The 25238-nt window shown below is 42.5% G+C and overlaps 1 protein-coding gene across 2 annotated transcripts in view; it reads left to right on the forward strand.

Moving 5' to 3' along the window:
* The window catches only part of LOC145340863 (anoctamin-7-like), a 136245-nt gene extending 111156 nt beyond the window's left edge, over positions 1–25089 (forward strand). For both annotated transcript variants that reach the window (XM_080185329.1, XM_080185330.1), the window contains 3 exons: positions 8562–8652; positions 17033–17152; positions 23794–25089. In XM_080185329.1, coding sequence (XP_080041455.1) covers positions 8562–8652; positions 17033–17152; positions 23794–23916 — 334 coding nt within the window. In that variant the 3' untranslated portion in view covers positions 23917–25089. The remainder of the gene's footprint in view (positions 1–8561; positions 8653–17032; positions 17153–23793) is intronic.
* The last annotated feature ends 149 nt before the right edge of the window (positions 25090–25238 follow it).

Genomic DNA, 25238 nt, shown 5'->3' on the forward strand with positions numbered 1-25238 from the left:
GACGAAGGGACTAACCCGAAAGCTTGTGAGTCTATTATCAAATAAATCGGTTGGACTAAAACCTGGTGTTGTCAGACTTTTTACTGTGTTTACGCCGGCATACCCACATCAATGGAAGAAGCCAGTGAGTGGTAGTGGAGGATTGCTTCTTTGAGTGGAGACCTGTGACTAGTGGTGTGCCACAGGGATCAGTGCTATCAGATCTGTATCAATGATCTGGATGATAATGTGGTAAACTGGATCAGCAAATTTGCTGATGATACAAAGATTGGAGGTGTAGTGGACAGTGAGAAAGGTTTTCAAAGCTTGCAGAGGGATTTGGACCAGCTAGAAAAATGGGCTGAAAAATGGCAGATGAAGTTTAATACAGACAAGTGTGAAGTATTGCTGTTTGGAAGGACAAACCAAGGTAGAACGTACATGGTAAACGGTGGGACACTGAAGAGTGCAGTAGAACAGAGGGATTTGGGAATACAGATAAATAATTCCCTAAAAGTGGCGTCATAGGTAGATAGGGTCATAAAGAGTGCTTTTGGAACATTGGCCTTTATAAATCAAAATATTGAGTATAAGAGTTGGAATGTTACAGTGAGGTTGTATAAGACATTGGTGAGGCTGAATTTAGAGTATTGTGTGCAGTTTTGGTTACTTAATTACAGGAAGAATATTAATAAGGTTGAAAGAGTGCAGAGAAGGTTTACAAGGATGTTGCCGGGACTTGAGAAATTGAGTTACAGAGAATGGTTCATTAGGTTAGGACTTTATTCCTTGAAGCGTAGAAGAATGAGGGGAGATTTGATAGAAGTGTATAACACTATGATGGGTATAGATAGAGTGAATGCAAACAGGCTTTTTCCACTGAGGCTAGGGGAGAAAAAAAACTAGAGGACATGGGTTAAGGGTGAAGGGGGGAAAAGTTTAAAGGGAATATTAGGGGGGAATTCTTCACAGAGTAGTGGGAGTGTGGAATGAGTTGCCAGTTGAAGCGGTGAATGTGGGCTCACTTTTAACATTTAAGAAAAACTTGGACAGGTACATGGATGAGAGGGGTATGGAGAGATATGGTCCAGGTGCAGGTCAGTGGGACTAGGCAGAAAAATGGTTTGGCACAGCCAAGAAGGGCCAAAAGGCCTGTTTCTGTGCTGTAATGTTCTATGGTTCTAGAGAATAAGAGCAAGCAGATTATGTTAAACTTTTCAAAGATATTAGTTCAGCCTTTGCTGAGTTATTGCATCCAGTTCTGGATGCAACAGTTCAGGGAGATGTGACCGCATTGGAGAGAATGCAGAAAAGGTTCGTGATAATGGTCCCAGGAATAAGGAATTTCAGTTACGAAGACAGATTGGAGAAGTTGGGACTCTTGGAACAATATCTGCAGGGGTATGGTGAGAAGGCAGGTGAATGGCACTAAGTAAATTGCAGGTGTGATGGCCTGAATGGCCTCCTTCTGCACTGTAACAATTCTGTGAAGTAATTCCTGTTCTGCTGGAATGGAGAAGAGAAAAAAATGTCATCTGGACTGCAATGTTGAATAGGCAAGATGGAGATACCAGGTTGTTGCTTAATCTTTTGAGGACAAGTAGCATGTAAAAGAATAGTTTGGGAAAAGTCTCCATCTCTACTGGAAAGTTTCAAGCAGTTTGCAGGCCTCTAAGTCAAAGTATGGTTGAATTGGCAGTGAAGATTTTCCAGATATTACACTGTACTGGGCCTCGATGTGAAGCTGAGCAATGACTGGTCAATATGCTGTTCTATGCAATGGGTAGCTGTATAGATGATATCCTGTCCAAACAGGAGATTGATGAGGAAGTAATAAAAGTACTTGATACCAAGTTCAATCTGAGAAGAAATACTGTGGTCAAGTGGGCTACCTTTAATAACAAAGACACTTACATCAGACTCCTATTTAACGACTAGAGTCTTCAACACCATTATACACCTTTATTCCTATGAAACTCATCTCCAGACTCTGTGGTCTGGGCCTCAGCTCCTCCCTCTGCAACTGGATCCTGAACTTTCTAACCCACAGGCCACAATCAGTAAGGATAGGCAATAACACCTCCTCCATGATCATCCTCAACACTGGTGCCCCGAAAGGCTGCATTCTACCCCCAACTCAACTCCTTATACACCTAAGACTATGCAGCCAAATTCTCCTCCAACTCGATTTTCAAGTTTGCTGATGACACCACTGTATTGGGTCGGATCTCTAACAATGACGAGAGATGGAGTACATGAATGAGATACAGAATCTGGTGAACTGGTGCAGTGACAGTAATCTCTCCCTCAATGTCAACAAAACAAAAGAGATTGTCATCAACTTCAGGAAGTGTAGAGGAGAACATGCCCCTGACTACATCAATGGGGACGAAGTAGAAAGGATCGAGAGCTTCAAGTTTTTAGGTGCCCAGATTGCCAACAACCTGTCCTGGTCCCCCCATGCCAATACCATAAAGAAAGCCCATCAACGCCTCTATTTTCTCAGAAGGCTAAGGAAATTTGACATGTCAGCTATGACCCACACCAACTTTTACAGATACACCATAGAAAGCATTCTTTCTGGTTGTATCAAGGCTTGGGATAGCTCCTGCTCTGTCCATGACTACAAGGAACTACAAAAGATCATGAATGCAGCCCAATCAATCACGCAAACCAGCCTCCCATCCATTGACTGCATCTATACTTCCCACTGCCTCAGTGAAGCAGCCAGCATAATTAAGAACCCCATGCACCCGGGACATTCTCTTTTCCACCTTCTTCCTTCGGGAAAAAGATGAAAAAGTCTGAGGTCACGTACCAACTGACTCAAGAACAACTTCTTCCCTGCTGCCATCAGACTTTTGAATGGACCTACCTTTCATTAAGTTGATCTTTCTCTACATCCTAGCTATGATTGTAACACTACATTCTGCACTCTTTCCTTTCCTTCTCAGTGTACGTTACGCTCTGTCTGAATAATGCCCAAGAAACAATACTTTTCACTGTATGCTAACACGTGGCAATAATAAATCAAAACAAATCAAAAAGATTCATTCAATGGCATGGGGTAAATGTTGATAAATTTGTAAACCACCTGAATAGGCTTGTTGAGAACTGTAAATACAGCAGTTTGAAATATGAACTAATCAGGGATAGAATTGTTAGCAGAATCTTGGATGAGAGATTGTCTGACCATTTGCAGTCAAGAGAAGACCCAATTTAGCAAAATTAATCCTACTAAGCAGACATGCTGAGGTGAGAAGGCAAAATTGCTTGGCAATTCGAGGTGACAGTGGAACTCCACCTCAGAAGCAACAGAATCAGTAATGTAGTTTAAGAGTGAAAACAGAGAAGTGGTTGTGCAAGGGCAGGGGAGACTGGAAGAGCATCCATCAACAACCCCAACTAACTGTACCGATGTGGCATGAAAAAATATAGGTAGGAAAATTGCCCTGTCAGAGAAGACAAAGCCATTTGTACAGAAAGAAGGGCCACTTCCAGACTGTATATTGTAGCAAGAAACTTGTAGAAGATATACATAATTGGAAGCTTTCGAAAAGTGACAAGATCCATGAAGTATTTTGATTTTCACTGTAACTTCATTGCATTGTTAATGTAACCCTACTCATGACACTAATAAATAAACCAATATTAAGGAGCCCCTTTCCTTGGAGAGATACAGAAACCAAGCAGAAGCTCCTGGCATGATTATATCCTGATTTGGAGACACCGGCGTTGGACTGGGGTAAACACAGTAAGAAGTCTCACAATGCCAGGTTAAAGTCCAATAGGTTTATCTGGTAGCAAAAGCCACTAGCTTTCGGAGCGCTGCTCCTTCGTCAGGTAAGTGGGAGTTCTGTTCACAAACAGGGCATATAAAGACACAAACTCAATTTACAAAATAATGGTTGGAATGCAAATCTTTACAGGATGCCTCGGGACATCCTTTCCTGTAGGCATGGTACATTGGGGAGACCATGCAGACGCTATGACAACGGATGAATGAACACTGCTTGACAATCACCAGGCAAGAGTATTTTCTTCCTGTTGGGGAACACGTCAGTGGTCACGGGCATTCGGCCTCTGATCTTTGGGTAAGCGTTCTCCAAGGCGGCCTTTACGACATATGACAATTCAGAGTTGCTGACCAGAGATGATAGCCAAGTTCTGACACATGAGGACGACCTCAACCAGGATCTTGGGTTCATGTCACACTATCTGTAACCCCCACGACTTGTCTGGGCTTGCAACATCTCACTAACTGTCCTGTCTGGAAACAATACACATCCCTTTAATTTGTGTTTAATCCTCTCTCCACTCACATTGTCTGTACTTTAAGACATGATTACCTGTAAAGACGCACATTCCAACCATTATTCTGTAAATTGAGTTATATGCCCTGTTTGTGAACAGAACTCCACTTACCTGATGAAGGAGCAGTGCTCCGAAAGCTAATGGTGTTCGCTAGCAAATAAACCTGTTGGACTTCAACCTGATGTTGTGAGGCTCCTTACTATGTTTACCCTGGTCCAATGCCAGCATCTCCACATCAAGTGCATTCAGATAGAACATGACACCAGAATGTGTTTGTGCTGCAATGCCCTGCAGGAAGCAAGACTTGCACTCAACAATAAATGCAAATTATCACAGCCAACTGTCAGAGCCCTGGGGCATATTGAGGACGCATCTGGCGTCAGAGTTGATCCACAGAAGACAAGAGTAATCAATGGGTGGAATTTTGCACTCTGAGTGCTGGCTGAGGCAAGAAAACCAGTGTGTGGCTCTTCAGCTGCATAGCTGAGCTCCCTCTTCAGATAATCTGGCAGCGCTGTGCACTGAAAATCTGGAGTGTAGTTTCTGCCATCACACTGGTGGGACGAGCCTCATAGATCTGGAAACGCTGGCTCCATAAAGGTCAGTGATCTGTGTTAAAAAGAAAGCATCCCCAACGTGGATACTGGGGTTGACACTGCCAGGTTGGCACTGCTAGTGTCCTGCCCGGTCATGTCTTTCTCTCCTGCCGGGGGCTATGCTTACCTTTGCACCCCCAGCAGGTTCCTCTCAACTGCTGCCTGTTTTCCAATAGCTATTGTAAACCTCGCTGACGTTACATGATGTCATGTTGACAAGATGGTGGGGAGGAGGTTCCTTACTTGGAGGAAACATTCATTTAAAAGCATTTGTTACATCACCAGCTCATGAGCAAAGTCACCCCCCTGTGAGTCTAGCTCCTTGGAACATGACTTAGCTCCAGAGATTCATGACTCTGGTGAACTAAGTGAGAAAGATTTTGACCAACCTAGTTGTTGTCAATGAAGAACTATGCCATTTGTTATGAGAGAATAATGCATGGTACCGGGAGAAAGGACAACAGAGGCTTTTTGAGATGCTGATATCACCTGATATTTTAGCTCATTATGACTCAGAGCTCCCACTATCATTGCTGCAGATGCATCTTCTTCAGGGCTAGGGGCTGTACTCTTTTAGATACAGTTGAAGAGGGAAAGTGTAGAGCAGATTACTATGCTTCTCGTTCACTGATACAGACTGAATAGAGATTTGCAGTGATAGAGAAAGAAGCATTAGCTACTACATGTGTTAGTATAAAGTTCACAGATCACAATGTTCTTGGTCTCCACTTCGAGATAAAGAAGAGTTAGCAAAAATTATTCCATGAGTGTAATAATTCAAACTGAGGATGATTAGGTTTGAGGCAAAGACTGAGTTCCAGGAAAACAACAGTATGCAGTGGATAATTTGTCCCTTCTTCCAGCGGCAAGACCCAAACAAGGTAATGAATCCCTGGTTGGAATGGTGGCAAACGTTTGTATCAACAACCACAACTATACCAGCAACAACTCAGCAATGGAATGAAATTGGAGATGTACATGACTCTGATGAAGAATGTGCCCAGGTCAGAGAATCCTGTACCAAAAGATGGCCTGTATACATGCCACCCAATCCCAGTCTCAGACAGGACTAAGAACGGAGGGAACACATCAGTGTAGTTGAAATTTGACTTGTCAATGATAACAGCAGTCATTCCAAAAGTTCTGAGACTCAATATGTTGCAGCGATTGCACCTGTGACTTTTGGGCAACACAAAATTTTGAGCCAGAGCAAGATCTTGTTTGATGGCTAGGTCTCTCAAAATCATTGGGCAGGGTGATAACAAACTGTATTGCTTGCAAAAAGCATCATTCAGGAAGAAGAAACCCATTAATGTCATTTTCCTTTCCATCAAAGACCATGGGAACACCTTGATATGACCTCTTTGAACATAAGAAATGTTCTTGATCATGGTAGCCTATTACTCCAGATGGATAGAAGTCAAACAGCTGCAGGGTCACACTTCTGAAGCAGTGTTTACATCACTGCAGGAAACATTTACAACACAGGGAATCCCAGACCTTGTAATGTCAGAAAATATACCAGTGAGTACTAAGGAGTTCATGGCATTGTATGGATTTGTCCAGACTATCAGCTCACTAGGATACCCTCAAACCAGCAGTGAAACTGAAAGAGAAATGCGTACAGTGAAAGCATTGCTGAAGAAGGATGATGGCATCTAACGTGTACTTCTGAGCCATGGTTCAGCTCTGTTCCAGAATGCTTTAGCACCGTGTGAACTCCTTATGGAAAATAGACTGAGACCTGAACTCCCTACTCTCCCACATACATTCATACTATATGTACAAGCTGATGACTTGGAGAAAGTGAGAGAGACAGTGGTTAGCACTGCTGCTTCACAGCTCCAGGGACCTGGGTTCGATTCCTGGCTTGGGTCGCTGTCTGTGTGGAGTTTGCACATTCTGCTCATGTGTGCGTGGATTTCCTCCGGGTCCTCCAGTTTCCTCCTACATTCCAAAGATGTGGGGGTTAGGTTGATTGGCCATGCTAAAATTGCCCCTTCGTGTCCTGAGATGCATATATAGGTTATAGGGTTTAGGGGGTAAATGTGTAGGGATATGGGGGTAGGGCCTGGATGGGATTGTGGTCGGAGCAGACTCAATGGGCTAGATGGCCTCTTTCTGCACTGTAGGGTTTCTATGAATCTGTGATCCTATGAAAGAGGATGCAGCCAGATGCAGAATTATGATAAACATCCCAGGACATGTAACCTGCTAGACCTCCAACCATGACAGCCAGTTTGGATCCGAAACTAAGCTCGTTATGGACAAATGGTCCTATCTTTATTGAAGCAGATAATAATGTGGTGCAGCGGAACAGATGAGCACTGGTTGACGTATAGAAGCAGCTCCTACCCTGTGGATGCAATCATCTACCTAACTGAACCAGCCAGATATGATGCATTCATCCAATAATCCAGAGGGAACCTGACTAGTGAACCCGAGTCATCTATTAATTCCCCACCTGCCCAGCAGAGTCTGAGACACCATCTACAGGACTCAATACCTCAGTCCCCCCTAGATGAGGAGGGCCCTGATCTGGTAGACTCCTGAAACTACCACAATGGTTGTCCCTGTTAAAGAAATGGCAAAAATAAGTGGATTCTGGAGAAGTAAACAAGATGATTAAAGTCAGAGACTTGGGGAGATTTAATACAAGGGGTTAATTATAATTGTGTAATATGCTAATCAGTTACTGTATCCAGGAAGTGATGCAAAATCTCATGATCTTGCTCCCTCTTGTACAACCTTACACTAAGACGAAGCAAGACCTGTTCCAATAAAGCTTTGCTCGCCTCAGCAGATTCTGTACTAATCCAACAATACCAGGACTATTGTAAATTCCAGATCTGATTTTTGGTTTTAAAAAGGATGAAAAATCCAGGATTGTTTTCAGATTTGGGAAACAATCACTTATTAATTGATTCTTCACACAAATAAAATCCAGTTATTAATTGGCTATAAACTAATAGAAACCCTCTATCCATGAATTATTTATTCACAGGATGTGGATTAGCAGAACCAGCACTTACTGGAATAATAACTGAAAGTGCTGGAAAAAGCCTTTATTGCCCATCCCTAATTGCCCTTGAGGAGGTGGTGGTGAACCGCCTTCTTGAACCCTGCAGTCCATGTGGTGCAGGCACACCCACAGTTCTCTTAGGGAGGAATTCCAGGATTTTGACCTATCAACAATGAAGGAACGGCAATATATTTCTAAGTCATGGTGATGTATGGAAGGGAAACTGCAGGTGGTGGTGTTCCCATGCATTTCTAAACCCACCCACTCCCCAGCCCACCACCCCCCACCCCCCTTGTCCTTCTAGATAGTAGAGGTCACAAGCTTGAAAGATGCTATCAAAGGATTTGCGGTGATGCATCTTGGATAATACTCGGTGCTGTCACTGTGTGTTAATAGTGGAAGGAGTAATTGTTTATTGTGGTGGATTCGGTGCCAATCAAGCAGGCTATTTTGTCCTGAATAGTGTTGAGCTTCTTGAATGATGTTGGAGCTGCATTCACGCAGGCAAGTGGAGATTCCTGACTTGTGCCTTGTAGAAGGTAGACAGGCTTTGGGGAGTATTGGAATCTATGAAACACAGTAAAATGTGACTGATTCATTGCCTGAAGTGGTTAGCAATCCATAATGTGCATGTGTTTGCTAATTTGCAGGTACAGAGATTTCAGGAATCCCAATGGGAGCTTGAGTTTGACATATTGGAATTTACTGGCTATTCGTTTGGCATTTATCATTGTGTTTGAGGTGAGTTGGTGGGATTGAGTCTCACATGGGGAATGTTATCAGTGTCCAGTAAATCAGTCTGAGATATTGCCCATGCTGGGTGTCCTGTGGGAAGATATACCTTTGGAAAATGACAATTTACGTGCTTCAATCAGCACAGCACCTGAAGCCAGATACCATTTTACCAGGGAAGGTTCAATCTCCCCACGGAAAGAGGAGGGTAAACAGAAGAGTCACTCATAGAGTCATTACACCACTGAGCTCTCTGTTGAGCAATCCAGTCAGTTTCAGTCCTCCATTTATCCTTGTAACCCTGTGAGTTTATATCCTTTAATCGCCCATCCAATTTAAGATTGAAATGATTAATTGTCTCGTTTTCCACCTTCCTCACACAATCATGCCCCCCACCCCTCCCACACCGAGTCCTTAGTCCTTATCCCATCAACTAATGGAAACAGCTTTTGTACCAACAAATGTCATAACACAGAAATATAGTATGCCGTTCGGGCCTGCTCCACTATTCATTTCAAACATGGATGATCATCAAATCCCACTCCCCCCCTCACACCCCCCCATACCCTTCGATCCCTTTAGCCCCAAGAGCTATGCTTAATTTGTTCTTGAAATCACACAATGTTTTGGCCTCAACTGTTTTCTGTGGCAGTGAATTCTGCAGATTCACCATCGGGTGAAGAAATTTCTCCTCATCTCAGTCCTAACCTCGTACACCTTCATCAAATCTTCCCATAATCTCCTTTGTTCCCAGGAGAACAACCACAACTAAACCTTGTCAGTAAAATCCTCCATCCCTGGAACCCTTCTGGTAAATCTCCCCCTGCATCTTCTCAAGGACCCGGATATTTTTCCTAAAGTGTGGTGACTGGAATTGGATGCAATACTCTGCTTCAGCCTAATAAGATCATTATAAAGGTTCAGCATAACTTTCCTGCTTTTGTACTCAAGTATCTCTATTTATGAAGCCCAGGATTCCACGTGCCTTGCTAACCACTTTTTCAATATGAATGTCACCTGCAAAGCTCTGTGCATGAAAATAAGAAACAGAGGCAGAGTAAGACCTTTCTGCCCATCAAACCTGTTTCACACCTTTCAATACAATCATGGCTGAACTCCAGTTTCCCACTGACTCCTCATATCCCTTAATTCCACGAGAGACCAAAAATCTGTCCTATCTCAGACGTAACTATTATTGAATGGTGTAGCAGACTCTGGGGGCTGAATGGCCTTCCAATTAATATGTTTGTAAATTTATTTGTTGAATTCTTTGAGGGGATATGGATACCGCTGACAAAGTCAACATTTTTACCCATTCCTAATTGCCCAGGATGGAGTAGAGTCATTTCAGAGGGCAGTTAAGAGTCAACTGCATTACTGCAGGTCTGGAGTCACATGTAGGTCAGACCAGATAAAGATTTCCTTTTCTATGGGCATTGTTGAACCAGATGTGTTTTTACAACAATCAGTATTTCATTACTGATACTAGCTTTCATTTCCAGATTTTATGAGTTAAATTTAAATTCCACTAGTTACTATGATGGGATTTGAACCCATGTCCTCAGAGGATTAGCTTAGGTCACTGGACTATTTTTCCAGTGACATTACCACTGTGCCACCAACATTCCCCATATATTCAACACTGGAGCATCCACAACACTCTGGGGTAAAGAATTTCAAAGATTCACAACCCTCGAATCACAAAAGGTTCTCACTTCAGCCCAAAATGATCAGTCCCCTATCTTGAAACTGTGCCCCTTTGTTCTAGATTCCCCAGCCAGAAGGGACAACCTTTCAATGTGTATCCTGTCAAACCCCTTCATAATCTTGAATGTTTCAATGAGAATGTTCACTCATTACTCTAAACCATGGAGAATTGGACCCAATTTACTCCACCTACAATCATTGAGCAATCTTCTTATCCCAGGGATCAATTTAGTGAACTTTCGCTGTACCGCCTGCAATGCAAGTATTTCGCTTCTTAAATATGGAGACCAAAACTACACACAGTATCCCAGATGTGATCTCACCAAAACCCTGTACAATTGTAGCAATACTTTATTCTAGGACTCTCCCCTTGCTAGAAGGGCCAACATGCTATTTGCATTCCTAATTACTTGCTGTACCTGCATCTTTTTGTGTTCCTTGGACGAGTCCACCCGGTTTCTCAGAACATCAACATTCAGTTTCAGGCCTTTTATAAATATTCTGCTTTTCTATTCTCATGACCAAAGTGAATAACTTTTGTAGTTTCCCACATTATATTTCATCTGTCATTTTGTTGCCCTTTCACTTAACCTGTCGATGGGTAGGGTTTTACAGCTTTACTTATATGGAAACTATCCCATCCAAGATCAACAGTCCTTCCCATTGTCTGCCCTTCGCCCGCTCCAATTCCCATGGCAGGGTGATAAGATTCTGGCCCATACCTCTGTGTTCTTCTCACAGCTTGCATTCCACTTAGTTTTGTATTGTCAAGAAGTTTAGAGACATTAGTCTTCATTTAAGTTAATAACATAGATTGTAAATAGCTGAGTCCTCAGCATTGATCGTTGCAGCATTCCACTCATCACAGCCTGCCAACTTGAAAATATCCATTTATCCCTACTCTCAGTTTCCTGACCAATTACCTATCTATCTGTGCTAATATATTGCCCCAACTCTATGAGCTCTTATCTTGTGTATTAGCCTTTTGTGTGGCCCCTTATCAAATATCTTTTAGAAATCCAAGTATACTAAATCTACTGATTCCCCTTTGTCCTTTATTGACCTTGCAAGTTATATCATCAATAAATTTGCCAAACAGGATTTCCTTTTTAAAGTTTATTTATTAGTCACAAGTAAGGCTTACGTTAGCAATGAAGTTACTGTGAAATTCTTCTAGTCGCCACACTCCAGCGCCTGTTTGGGTCAATGCACCTAACCAGCAAGTCTTTCAGACTGTGAGAGGAAACCGGAGCACCCAGAGGAAACCCATGCAGATGCAGGGAGAACGTTCAAACTCCAAACTTTTGTAAAATCATGCTGACTTGTTCTTATCATACTATGTTTTTCCTCAATGCATTGTTAAGACTACCTTCATAATAGATTGCAGCACTTTCCCAGTGAATAATGTCAGACTACCTGCCCTCTGGTTCCCTGTTTTATCTCTCCCTCCTTTCTTGAGTGTTAATTTTGCTAACTTCCTATCCGGCATCAGTGTTCCAGTCAGATTGAAACCCACTTTCAATTACTTTCCAAGTAAATCTCCTGTTTTCCTTCAGCTGTCTGTGAAATTGGGGACTGGGTTTTGGTATGTGTGTTCAATATCATTGTAGTGAATAGTCAGTTCAATTTTCTTTATGTTTCCGCTTCAGCTAGTTTTTACACTGAATAACACTGCCCCCTATTGATATCACACAGTTTTGTCAGAGCTACATCAATGGAGTAGGAAGATTTCAGCAACCTTTTCCTTTGATAAAATATTTTGGTGATATGTCTTAGTATAACTGGGACAGTCACGTATAAGAAACAGAAGGAGGCTGTTCAGCCCTGTGAGTCTACTCCACCATTCAGTTAGGATATGGCTGATCTGTGTATAGGTTATCTGCTTCATGTCCATAGAAATCATGGAAACCCTACAATGCAGAAGGAGACCATTCAGCCCATAAAGTCTGCACCGACAACAATCCTACCCAGGCCCTATGCCCGCAACCCTGCTACTCCATTTAACCTAAGCATTCTGGGAAACTAAGGGGCAATTTGGCATGGCCAGTCCTTCTAACCCACATATCTTTGGACTGTGGGAGGAAACTGGAGCACCCAGAGGAAACCCATGCAGACATGGGGAGAATGTTCAAACTCCGCACAGTGACCCAAGCTGGGAATTGAACTGGGTCCCTGGTGTTGTGAGGCTGCAGAGCTAACCACTGTGCTACCATGCCAGGTCCATTGACACACGATAACAAAATCTATTAATTTCAGGCTTCAAAATGTCAGCCAACCTCCTCCAGTATTCTCAGCCTTTTGGGAATGAAAGGGGATTGGATGCAGAGGGGAAAAGGGATAAGATGTGGAGGGAAAGAGGATCAGACTGAGTGAAACATGCCACCAATTCAGTGTTAATGCTCTTGAACAGAAGTTTAAGATGAATTTAACCCATAAAAGTTTTGTTAGAGTATCAAGTATGCAACTATCTCCTATTATAACTGACTTAGAACCATAGAAAAGTTATGGTGCAGAAGAAGGCCATTTAGTTCATCATGGTAGCACTAGCCAAATAGGAGAATAAAGAAACTAGCCATTCATTTTGATTCCACTTTCAATACCCGGTCAGTAGTCTTGCAGGTTTCAGCACTTCAGATGCAGATCCAGGTACCTTTTAAACGAGTTGAGTGTTTCAGCCTCAATCACTAATTCAGGCAGCAAATTCCAGACACCCACCACCCTCTGAGTGAAAAGTTTTTACTCATGTCCCCTCTAATCCTTCTACCACTCATCTTAAATCTGTGCTCACTGGCAATGGACCCCTCAGCTCAGGGAAAACAAAACTTTCCTGTCTACCCTGCCTAGGCCCCTTATAATTTTGTACACCTCAATTAGGTCACCCCTCAGCCTCCTCCGTTCTAAGGAAAACAATCCTAGCATATCCAATCTCTCCTTATAATGGTAATTTTTAAGCCCTGGCAACATTCTAGTAAATTTCCTCTACACTCCCTCCAGAACTTTTGTACAACGTGGTGACCAGAACTATATACAAAATTCTAATTGCGGCCTAACCAGCATTTTATACAGTTCCAACATTACATCCCTGCTTTTGCATTCAATAAAGGAAAGCATTCCATAGGCTTTCTTGACTGCTTTGTCTACCTGTACTGCCAACTTCAGGGACCTGTGGACATTCACTTCAAAGTCTCTCACTTGCTCAATCCCTCTCCATATCTTCCCGTTTATTGAATATTTCCTTGCTTTGTTTGTCCTCTCCAAATGTATTACCTCACACTTTTCCAGATTGAATATGGTTGGTCACTTCTCTGCCCGCTCAACCAAACCACTGATATCATTCTGGAAGCGACAGCTGTCCTCTTCGTTATTAACTACATGGCCAATTTTTGTCATCTGCAAATTTTCCATTCATAAAAACAACAAACAACAAGGGGCCTGACACTAACCCCTGTGGAACCCACCATGGAAACAATTTTCCATTCACAAAAACATCCATCAACCGTTACCTTGTTTCCTGTCACTGAGCCACTGGATCCAACTGACCACCTTCTCTCGTATCCCATGAAATTTTACTTTTCTGACCAGTCTGCCATATGGGACCTTGTCAAATGCCTTATCGAAATCAATGTAGACAACATCCCACTGCACTATCCTTATCAATCTTCCTTGTTATTTCCTCAAAAGATTCTATTTAGTAAGATGTGATTTTCCCCTAACAAAACCATGCTATCCCTAATCAATGCAGGCCTTTCTAAGTGATAGTTTATCCTGTCTCTCAGAATTGTTTTCAATAAATTGCCTCTATAGGTAGGGGAGGTGATGGCCTAGTGGTATTATCGCTAGGCTTTTAATACAGAAACTCAGTTAATGTTTTAGGGACCTGAGTTTGAATCCCACCAAAGTAGCTGGTGGAATTTTTTTAAAATCTGGAATTAAGAATCCACCGATGACCATCAAACCATTGTCGATTTTCGGAAAACCCCATCTGGTTCAGTTCAAGAGCAAGATGTTATTAAAAGGTTGAATTTAATTTCTCAATGTTATGTACACATAAAAACTTAATAGATTAAGAGATATTGGAGGGACTGGCATCTCTGAAGATGGATATATCACCAGGGCCAGATGGATTGTATCCCAAGCCAATCGATAGGGTATTTTAAGAGACTTCTGAATGAGTACATGGGACTTAATAAGATTGAGGGTTATAGGTAAGCCTAGTAGGTGGGGATATGATCGGCGCAACTTGTGGGCTGAAGGGCCTGTTTGTGCTGTAGTTTTTCTGTGTTCTATATTCTTCTATGTTTTATGTTCACTAATGTCCTTTAGGGAAGGAAATCTGTTGTCCTTACTTGGTGTGATCTACATGTGGCATACAACAATGTGGTTGACTCTTCCCAAGCAACGAGGGCAACTAGGCAATAAATGTTGCCCAGCCAGCACCTCCCATGTCTTATGAATGAATAGTTTTCTGATCTATCCCTCACACCCTTTTTAAATAATAGTACAAACCTCCAATACTCTGGGATTTTACCTGTCTATAGTGAGGATTGGAAAACGACCCTCAGAGCATCCACTATTTCCTTCCTGGCTTCTCTCAATGGTTTGGGATACATTCCATCTGGCCCTGGTGATATATCCATCTTCAGAGATGCCAGTCCCTCCAATATCTCTTAATCTATTAAGTTTTTATGTGTACATAACATTGAGAGATTAAATTCAACCTTTCAATAACATCTTACTCTTAAACTGTTAGGCTGATGGACCTGAATGTGGGGAAGTGTGAAGTCATGCACTTTGGTAGGAGGAATCGAAATGCAGATTATTATCTAAATGGAGAGCATCTGCAGGTGAATGAAATATAGAAGGGCTAGGGTCTTTAATGTGTGAATCACCAAAAGCTAACAGGCAGGTTCAACAAGTAGTTAAGAAGCCAAACAGCATTTTGGCCTTTATTGCAAAGGGGCTGGAGTTTAATAATAGGGAGGTTTTGTTGAAATTGTGCAGGGTATTGGTAAGGTCTCACCTGGAACACTGCATACAGTTTTGGACCCCTTTCCTTAAAAAAGGATATAGTAACATTGGAGTCAGTTCAAAGGAAATTTAACAGGCTAATTCCTGGGATAAGTGGGTGTCTAATCAAGAGAGGCTAAATAATCTGGGTCTATATTCATTGGAGTTTCAAAAAAATGAGGGGTGACCTTATTCAAATATGTAAGATCCTGAAACAGGGTAGATGGTGAGATCTGGTCAGTAGTGGGAGAGTCTCGGAGAAGGGACATAACTACAAGATAAAGGGCCAGTCATTAAAACTGAGGTGTGTTATAATTTCTTCTCTGGGGGTGGTGAATCTCTGGAATTCTCTACCCAAAGGCCTAAACAGGGAGGAAGAGAAGGACCAGGTTTTGCATCTTCTGCGATTGTATGGGAAAGTGCCGTGGGCAAGAAATAAAGTATTGAGTGTGATATAGGGTGTCCCAGAGGGAACAGTCCCTGCAGAATACTGACGGGGAGTAAGGAGAAGATGTGTTGACTGGTGGCATCATGCTGGATTTGTTGGAAATGGTGAAGGATGATCCTTTGATTACAGCGGCTGGTGGGGTGAAAAGTGAGGACAAGGGGGACCCTATCCTGGTTCTGGGATGGAGGGGAAGAGGTGAGAGCAATGGCCCAGGGAACAGATCGGACGCAGTTGAGAGGCTTGTCAACCACAGTGGGTGCAGTGAGAAGGAAGACCTATCGGCAGCACTATTTTGGAAGGTGGCATCATCAAAACAGATACAGCGGATGAAGCAACTGAAAGAATGGGATGTGGGGTGTGAAGAGCTGTAGGCAAGAACCTCCCTCGTCAGGGCAACTGCCACATTCCTGAGGGAATCAGACTCATATTCAAGGGATCCACATTCACTCCCTTTGTATAGAATATTCTGACTATACCTCCACCCATTTATGCATTCTGATTGCTTAGTGTATGCTTTTAGTGCCTTTGTCAGCTTTCTTCTTCATCATTTACTTTTCCTTTGTCCAATTACAGCCCCCACCACCACCTTCATAATATAAATCTTGTCTGATTTTCTTTGTACCTACCTCACATGAAGGGTCATTCAGACTTGAAACGTTGGCTGTATTCTCTCTCCACAGATCCTGTCAGACCTGCTGAGGTTTTCCAGCATCTTCCATTTTTGTTTCAGATTTCAGCATCTGTAGTATTTTGCTTTTAGATTCTCAGAGGGTTTGACTGGGTAGATGGTGAGATGTTTCTATGAGTGGGAGAGTCTTGAACAAGGGGACACAGCTACAAGATAAAGGGCTGGCCATTTAAAACTGGGGTACATAGAAATTTATTCTCACAGAGGATAGTGAATCTCTGAAATTCTCTGCTCCAAAGGGTATTGGAGGCTAGATCATTAGAAGTACTTAAAGTTTATTTATTAGTCACAAGTAGTATTCACACTGCAATGAAGTTATTGTGAATATCAAAAAATAAAGGGTAAAGGGGAAATGGCACAATAAAGGAATTGAGGTCGTCATGGACAAGCCATGATCTTAGTGAATGGTGGGGCAAGCTTGAAAGGCCTTGTGACCTACGCCTCCTCCTTTTTCCTGGTTATTGTGTGTTCTTTGATGTGTGACCATTTAGAAACACTGCTCACCATTTTAACTTCCTCATCTCCTGTCTGTTCAACAGCACGTGGTGTTCTTTATAGCCCGAATGATTGACTTGCTGGTACCTGACATACCTGAAGCTGTAGAAATTAAGGTGAAGAGAATGCGCTACATGGCAAGGCAGGCTCTGGCTGAGAACCAGGTAATACTACTAAGAAATTGATGTGACTTACAGGAGATTATTCTGTTAGTTTGTTCAGGAATATCATTGCCCTCAGCATCAGTAATTTGCTGATTTGATTTTTAAATTTTATTTATACAGATGAACACATCATCTAACCCTGGAATCAGACACATATTCATGGGATCCGCATTCACACCCTTTGTACAGGATGTCCTGACTATACCTCCAATATACACCTCCATTATATTTTCACAATAACTTCATTGCAGTGTTAACATAAGCCTACTTTTGACACTAATAAATAAACTTAAAAACCATTAAAGAATTCCAGTCGATGAAAAGCTCACGAATCAAATGACCCGACTCTCTAGAACCTCTTTGACGCAATGGATTCCTCGTTAATGGCCTAGTTAGTACCAGTACAGAAAGTTGGAGAGTAGCCAGTGAACACCAGACTTCAATTCTGTAGCATCGTAATGGACCATTGGGTGGATTGCCAATTTTAAATTTCACTCAGAGTAAAATTCCACCTGATCCCATGGATTAAAATGACCACTAATGATTCTGTACAATGAGAATCGATAGGGGTCCATTAGGATGCTACAGAATTAAATAGACCGCCATTCACTCACTGTTCACATTTCAGATTTACCTTTGACATTCTTTCGAGTCCAAACTTTCCCATAGCATGTATTGGGCAGTTCTGGTTTATTGGTCAGTATTCAGCTTGACCATGGGAGTTGTTAAAGTGGAATCTCACATTAGGGGAATCCGACATCCCAATCTTGAGTTCACCCACACTCTGTCCTCCATCTTCTGTAAATTGGACTGCTGAACCTTCTTATGAGACATTATAACAGACTTTACATAGCTATGAACTGGCAGAATAATGCTTATATTTGAATTTGAAGCTGTTTTGCATCAACCCTCATAACTATAAAATAACTAAGCATGCCACATTTGTAAATACACTTTAGAGGTGAATAATTTTCTAAAACCCGTAAACTTAAGATGGGAGTGGGTGTGGGGCTGTCTCACATTCCGTACTAGTCTCTCTCATCAGTTCTGGACAGATCATCTTTCCTCCTCTTTTCTGAATAGTTAGCACAAAACTTGACCCTGACCCACGTGCAAACTAATTGAACAGTTAAGCTATTTAAAAAAAAATAGCTGCAACCATCTTAGTTCACAACTCTGGTTGGATGTATTCCTGGAGGTTTCATCACATGATCTGGCCTGTCCAGTTGAAAGTTGCTTTTCTCCCCCAATATCTTCATTCCCAGTAAATGAAGGTGTTCAGAGAAATAGAAAAAAATTGAAAAATCAGTAACTAATATTTTTTGCCTTAAAATGGTGGTTTCTCACATTAGTGTCCTGGGGATTAATCTTAAATTCCTGCAGCTGGATTTAGAAACCCTTTCTTAGTGATGGTTCCTAAATTTCACTGAGCCTGAATGAAGTATGCCGTTCCAACTCGTGTGAATATCCTAAACAAATATCCATTTATTTAGCGAATACGTAGTCCCTAAGCTAAGCAGTTTCTTTCAGTCCTGTTAAGAGTGGACCACTCTTTCCTTGGAAAGTTGAAACCGGGCAGCTAGTGGGTTGGGTTTGAGACCAGGTACTTGCTTGTCATGTCTAATGACTCCCATTCATTTGTCTGGGTGTAATTTGCATTGAAATCATGTGTGGGAATGAAGTTACAGATCTTCTTGATGGAAGGGGTGGAGTTTGCATGTATATGCGCTAGTGTGTTGCATGATGTGCCACAGTATTCTGTGACTTGCGTATGAGAGTGCAAGTGCTGAGCTGTGGAAGGTGCTGGCAGCAGAATGAACCTCCATTGTTCTAAACCAACATAGTTAATGAAAAGCACCATTTCTAGAAGGGGGCTGGACTGGACTAATCCTGAAATAAAAGCAAAAATTTGTGGATGCTGAAAATCAGAACTAAAAACACAAAACACTGGACTGATTCAGCAGATCTGGTAGTTTCTGTGGAGAGAATCACAGAATTGTTACGGTGTAGAAGATGGCCATTCGGCCTGCCATGTCTGCACTGGTTCTCCAAATGATCGTTATGACTTAGTGCCTTTCCCCTGTAACTTTGCACATTGTTTCCGTTCTGGCACTGAAGAATCATCATACAGACTCGAAACATTAACTCTGTTTCTCTCTCTACAGATGCTGTCAGACCTGCTGAGTCTTTCCACCATTTTCAGTATTTATTTTTGATCTATTCTTTGGTGGGCCAAGTTCTTCTTGACATTCCCAAAAACTTACATTGATTTCTTATGGTTTATATTTAATTTAGTTGTATCATCCCAAGATGAAGATTTGAAATCCCTCCTAGGCTGTATAAATTGAATCTTGACACGCTGCATAAAATTTCTAGTGGAAGAGAAGATGTAGTAAGTGAGCCCCTTGGGCCTGCTCCACCATTAATAAGGTCATGGCTGATCTTTCACACTCTACTGCAACATCCCTTGATTTCCTTCAAGCCCAAAAGTCTATTGATCTCGACCTTGAATCGACTCAATGACTGAGCAGCCGCAGCTGTAAGTGGAGAATTCCAAAGATTCACAATGCTCCAAGTGAAGAGATTTCTCCTCACCTCAGTCCCAAATGACTAACCCCTCATTCTGAAGCCATGATCCCTAATTTTAAACTCTCGGGGAAAACAGCCTCTCAGCACCAATGCTGTCAAGCCCCCGAATACATTTTACACATTTCAGTGAGATCACCTCTCATTTGTCTAAAGTCCAGAGAATGTAAACCCATTCCACTTGATCACTCCGCATCAAACTGACCTCTCATCCCAGCAATCTAGTGAATCTATGTTAAATCCCCTCTGAGGCAAGTATATCCTTCTTTAGCTATACAAAGAACAAAAACAGGCCCTTCAGCCCAACAAGCCTGCGCCACCATTTTAACATTACCAGTCCCCCCTCCACCCATGACCCTTATCTATTGTTTATGGCAATCCACATTGAGGGAAACTAATTTAGGGACAATTTATTACCTCCAGTCAGCCTAATAGCATATCTTTGGGGTGTGGGAGGAAACCGGAGCACCCGGAGAAAACCCACACAAGCACGGGGAGAATGCGCAAACTCCCACAGACACTGGCCCAAATCCATGTGTCTGCACAGCAAACAGTGATAGTCACTGAGCTGTCATGTTGCCCAGCATCTGGTCCAGTTTAAGCACAGACTAACGACATGAAGCACTAGGCCACTCTCGAACATTCAAGAGCAGCCCTAGTACGACCCGTCGCGTGTATGCCCCTCGTTGGACAACAAGGCGGACCGACTTAAAACCTGTGAATTAAAAGAGAAAAACATTAATATCATACCACATCCTTTCACATTACCAGGGACGTCCCAATGCTAGTGAACCTTATTTAAAACAATCTCCTATATCCTCCCATCTCCAACCCACTCATGTGCCTAAGTTACTCTTAAACAACTCCAGCGTGCCTGCCTCCACCACTTTACTTGGCAGAGCATTCCATACCCCCACTACCCTCTGTGTGAAAAACCTCCCTCTAATATCCGTGTTATACCTCTCCCCCCCCTCACCCTAAGCCCGTGGCCCCTCGTACTGTGTGTCTCTAACATAGGAAATGGCTTACCACCGTTTATCTATACCCTTCATAATCTTATATACCTCTATTAGATCCCCCCTCAGTCGCCGTCTTTCAAGGGAAAACAGCCCCAATTTGCTCAATCTTTCCAGTCCTTCCATACCAGGCAACATCCTAGTAAACCTCCTCTGCACTCTCTCCAGAGTCTTCACGTCCTTCCGGTAGTAATATGGAGACCAAAACCGTACATAATAAACTGTGTGTGATCTCACCAAAATTCTATGCAATTGCAGCCAGACTTCATTACTCTCATACTAGAGCTCCTTTACAATAAAGGCTAACATCCCGTTTACCTTCCTCATTGCTTTCTGTGCTTGAATGTTGACCTTCTGCGATTTGTTTACAGGGGCACATAAATCCTTCTGAACCCAACATTTACCAATTAATCACCTTTTAAAAAAGTCCTGCTTTTCTCTTCCTATCAAAGTTTTTCAAAATTATAGTCTCTTATTTTCTTGCCCACTCCTCTAACCCCATTTGCCTTGGCAGCTATCCTCCTCATAACTTGCTTCCCTGACTAGTTTTGTATTATCAACAACCTTGGATACATTATACTTGATCCCCTCATCTAAGTCATCAATATTAATTGGAATTAACTGTGCTTCCAGCATTGATCCCTAATGCATCCCACTAGGTACAACATGCCACTCTGAAAGTGATCCATTTATTCTGACTCTCTTGGTCTGTCCATTAACCAATCTTCAATCCACTTTAATATATTACCTCCAATTCTATGAAACCTTTTAAAGTCTATCATACTCTTATGTGTCACCTTCTTAAATGCCTTCTGAAAATCTAAATATACTATATCCATTGCTTCTCTTATATCTATGCTGCTTATTACACAATTAACACAAACTGTAAAACAAATATTGCGAACACTTTTTCCTTTTCATTGAAATCTTGTTGGCTCTGCTTAATCACATTGTTTCCGGCACTTTCCCTAATACTGATGACAGGCTTAACTGGTTTATGATTCTCTCCAACAATGCATCTAAGTAAAGCTGGTAATCTGAGCATAGTAAGAAGACTCAGAACACCAGGTTAAAGCCCAACATGTTTATTTGATAGCAGAAGCCACTAGCTTTCAGAGCGCTGCTCCTTCATCAGGTGAGTGGGAGTTCTGTTCACAAACAGGACATTAAAAAGACACAAACTCAATTTACAAAATAATGGTTGGAATGTGAGACTTTACAGGTAATCAAGTCTTAAAGGTACAGACAAACAATGTGAGTGGAGAGAGGGTTAAGCACAGGTATTGCGTCCAGCCAGGACAGTAAGCGAGATCTTGCAAGCCCAGGCAAGTCATGGGGTTATAGATAGAGTGACATGAACCCAAGATCCCGGTTGAGGCCATCCTCATGTGTGCAGAACTTGCCTATCAGTTTCTGCTCAGCGATTCAGCAACTATATGATGACATCAACAAGTTCCTTCCCACCATGGATTACTCTCCAGAATCAGTTGCATTTTTGGACACACGCATCTTCATCAAGGATGGTCACCTCAGCATTTCATTGTACCACAAGCCCACGGATAACCACATGATACCCCATTTCTCCAGCTTCCACCCTAAACACGTTAAAGAAGCCAACCCCTATGGACAAGCCTTCCGTACACACAGGATCTGCTCAGATGACAAAGATTGCAACAGACACCTCCAGATGCTGAAAAATGCCCTCATAAGAGCAGCAGGTGGCTTTCAACTCATTGATTGACAGTTCTGATGCACCACAGCAAAAAACCGCACTGGCCTCCTCAGAATACAAACACGGGACACGGCAGACAGAGTACCCTTTGTTGTCCAGTACTTCCCCAGAGCAGAGAAGCTACGGCGTCTTCTCCAGAGTCTTCAACATGTCATTGATGAAGACGAACATCTCGCCAAGGCCATCCCCACACCCCCACTTCTTGCCTTCAAACCCCACAACCTCAAACAGACCATTGTCACAGCAAACTACCCAGCCTTCAGGAGAACAGGAGAACAGTAACCACGACACCACATAATCCTGCCACAGCAACTTCTGCAAGATGTGTCAGATCATCAACGTGGATGCCATCATCTCACGTGAGACCACCATCCACTAGGTACACAGTACATACACTTGCAACACAGCCAGCGTTGTCTATCTGATATGCTGCAGGAAAGGATGTCCCAAAGCATGGTACGTTGGGGAGACCATGCAGATGCTATGACAACGGATGAATGAACACTGCTCAACAAGCATCAGGCAAGACTGTTCTCTTCCTGTCGGGGAACACTTCAGCAGTCACAGGCATTCAGCCTCTGATCTGTGGGTAAGCATTCTCCAAGGCAGCCTTTACGACACACAACACAGAGTCACTGAGCAGAGACTGATAGCCAAGTTCCGCACATGAGAATGGCCTCAACCAGGATCTTGGGTTCATGTCACACTATCTGTAACCCCCGTGACTTGCCTGGGTTTGCAAAAGCTCATTAACTGTCCTGGCTGGAGATAATTCACATCCCTTTAATCTGCGCTTAATCCTCTGTCCACTTACATTGTCTGTACTTTTAAGACTTGATTACCTGTAAAGACTCGCATTCCAACCATTATCTTGTAAATTGAGTTTATGTCTTTATATGCCCTGTTTGTAATAGAACTCCCACTCATCTGATGAAGTGGCAGCACTCCAAAATCTAGTAACTTGTGCTACCAAATAAACCTGTTGGATTTCAACTGAGTGTTGTGAGACTTCTTACTGTGTTTACCCCAGTTCAACGCCAGCATCTCCGCATTAATCTGAGCATAGCATAGCATAGGCAACAATTGGAGCTCAGGAACAAAAGAAAGGCGCAATACATCTAGGAGAATCCATAGGATTTGTGATCATCTTTGAATTCATATAGTATCAACAAACATATTACACAGAGTATATGCACTACACATATGCTGCAAACGGCAACCCCACCCACCCTCCCCGCCCCCTGCACCCACAAGTAGCTCTGCCTGTAGGAAACTCTGACTGTTTCTTTTCCAATGTTGCTTTTCAGGTTCTTCTGGAACAAGCTGAAAGCTCAAATGGATTTCCCAGTCCAGTGCTGTCAGAAACTAAAGTTGCTGTAGATCAACAAAATCTGCCTCCCATTCCAGAAGATAGACCACTTGAACCCTGACATCTCCTGCTCATGTTCATCGCTCACCAGCCTACAGTTGTACAACAATGTTACAAATCAGATCTGAGTCTAGCAGGAAGTATTCACTCACTTCACACTAAAGAGACACAATGGGTGAAATTTTCCAGCTCTCCCTGCTGACAGGATCTTCCAGTCCCACCAAAGTGAATCTGCTCTGCAGGCAACAGGATGAGCGAGCCAATACCGTAGACTTTGGTGGGACTAGAAGATCCCCCCCAAACGGTGAGCTGCCTCTGCTGTGGGAAAAGCCACCCCAGGGGTGTGGCTGAACAATTCCAGTCAAAAATTTGAAGAGGAAAATGTAAACCTTCCCAAACCCCCACATGTGGTTGGTTGGGGAAGGCTGGAGAAATAAATGTCAAATCATCTATCCAAAACCTGGCTTCTATCTGCCTGCTACATTGTTTTAAACACAGGTCCATTCAGTGGGTCTATAATTATATTTACATGAGGCTTCTTCCCAGATATTTTGGCGGTGGTTTGATTTTAACACCTCTTGTAAAGGTTTGCCAGACAACCTGACAAATAAAGGGAGACAGGTGCAGGCCATTTATGTGCTTTTTCTAGCACTACTTATGGGTCAAAAGGAGTGGCAACGCTCATCTGTCAGCTCAAGCACAAAGCTTCTGCTGTGATCGCACCTGGTCCCCTTCCCTCTTTCTACCAGTCAATTCCCCCATCAACCCCACTACTTTCAGGATGGCACTGTGTTGCTGAATTTCTCTAAGCTCCCTCTCTTGTCTTTTACCACAGAAATTCCCATCCAGCCTTTCAAGTGATCCAACTGTCCAGAAGGAAACAAATGCAAATATGATAGAGGTTCTACCAATCTTAATTTTTCCAGGATTTCAAGGCTATTCCCAATCACACATGCTCCTCTACTGGGAGTAGTCTATTTAAATAAGACAGGGAATATTGGTGACCAATTGGTACATTGAAGCTGTTGTGTCTCTTTGATCTTCTTCCTATCTTGAAGAAGCTGGTACTTGCTGGAATATAATTCAAGCCAACTCACCCCAGTGGCTACTTATCATGAGTGAGCCCAACTATTCAGCTGCAGAAGGCACACATACAAGCTCAATCCTAATGTAGTTCCTACATGATTCTCCAAGTGATTAGACTAACTGTCGATGCTGATCAGGAACATTTGGCTGATTGAAACGTGCTTGAGCTCGAAAGCTAACAATTTCTACCCATCTATCTTGGCTGAGATCAAAATGGAGCTTGAGCCTAGGATCTTCTAGGTTCTGTGCTGTAATGATATATTATGTCAATGACAGAGCTTACTTTACCTCAGTAGA

Source organism: Carcharhinus amblyrhynchos, chromosome 3, assembly GCF_965287045.1.
Source record: "Carcharhinus amblyrhynchos chromosome 3, sCarAmb.v2.hapA, whole genome shotgun sequence".
Classification (NCBI taxonomy): domain Eukaryota; kingdom Metazoa; phylum Chordata; class Chondrichthyes; order Carcharhiniformes; family Carcharhinidae; genus Carcharhinus; species Carcharhinus amblyrhynchos.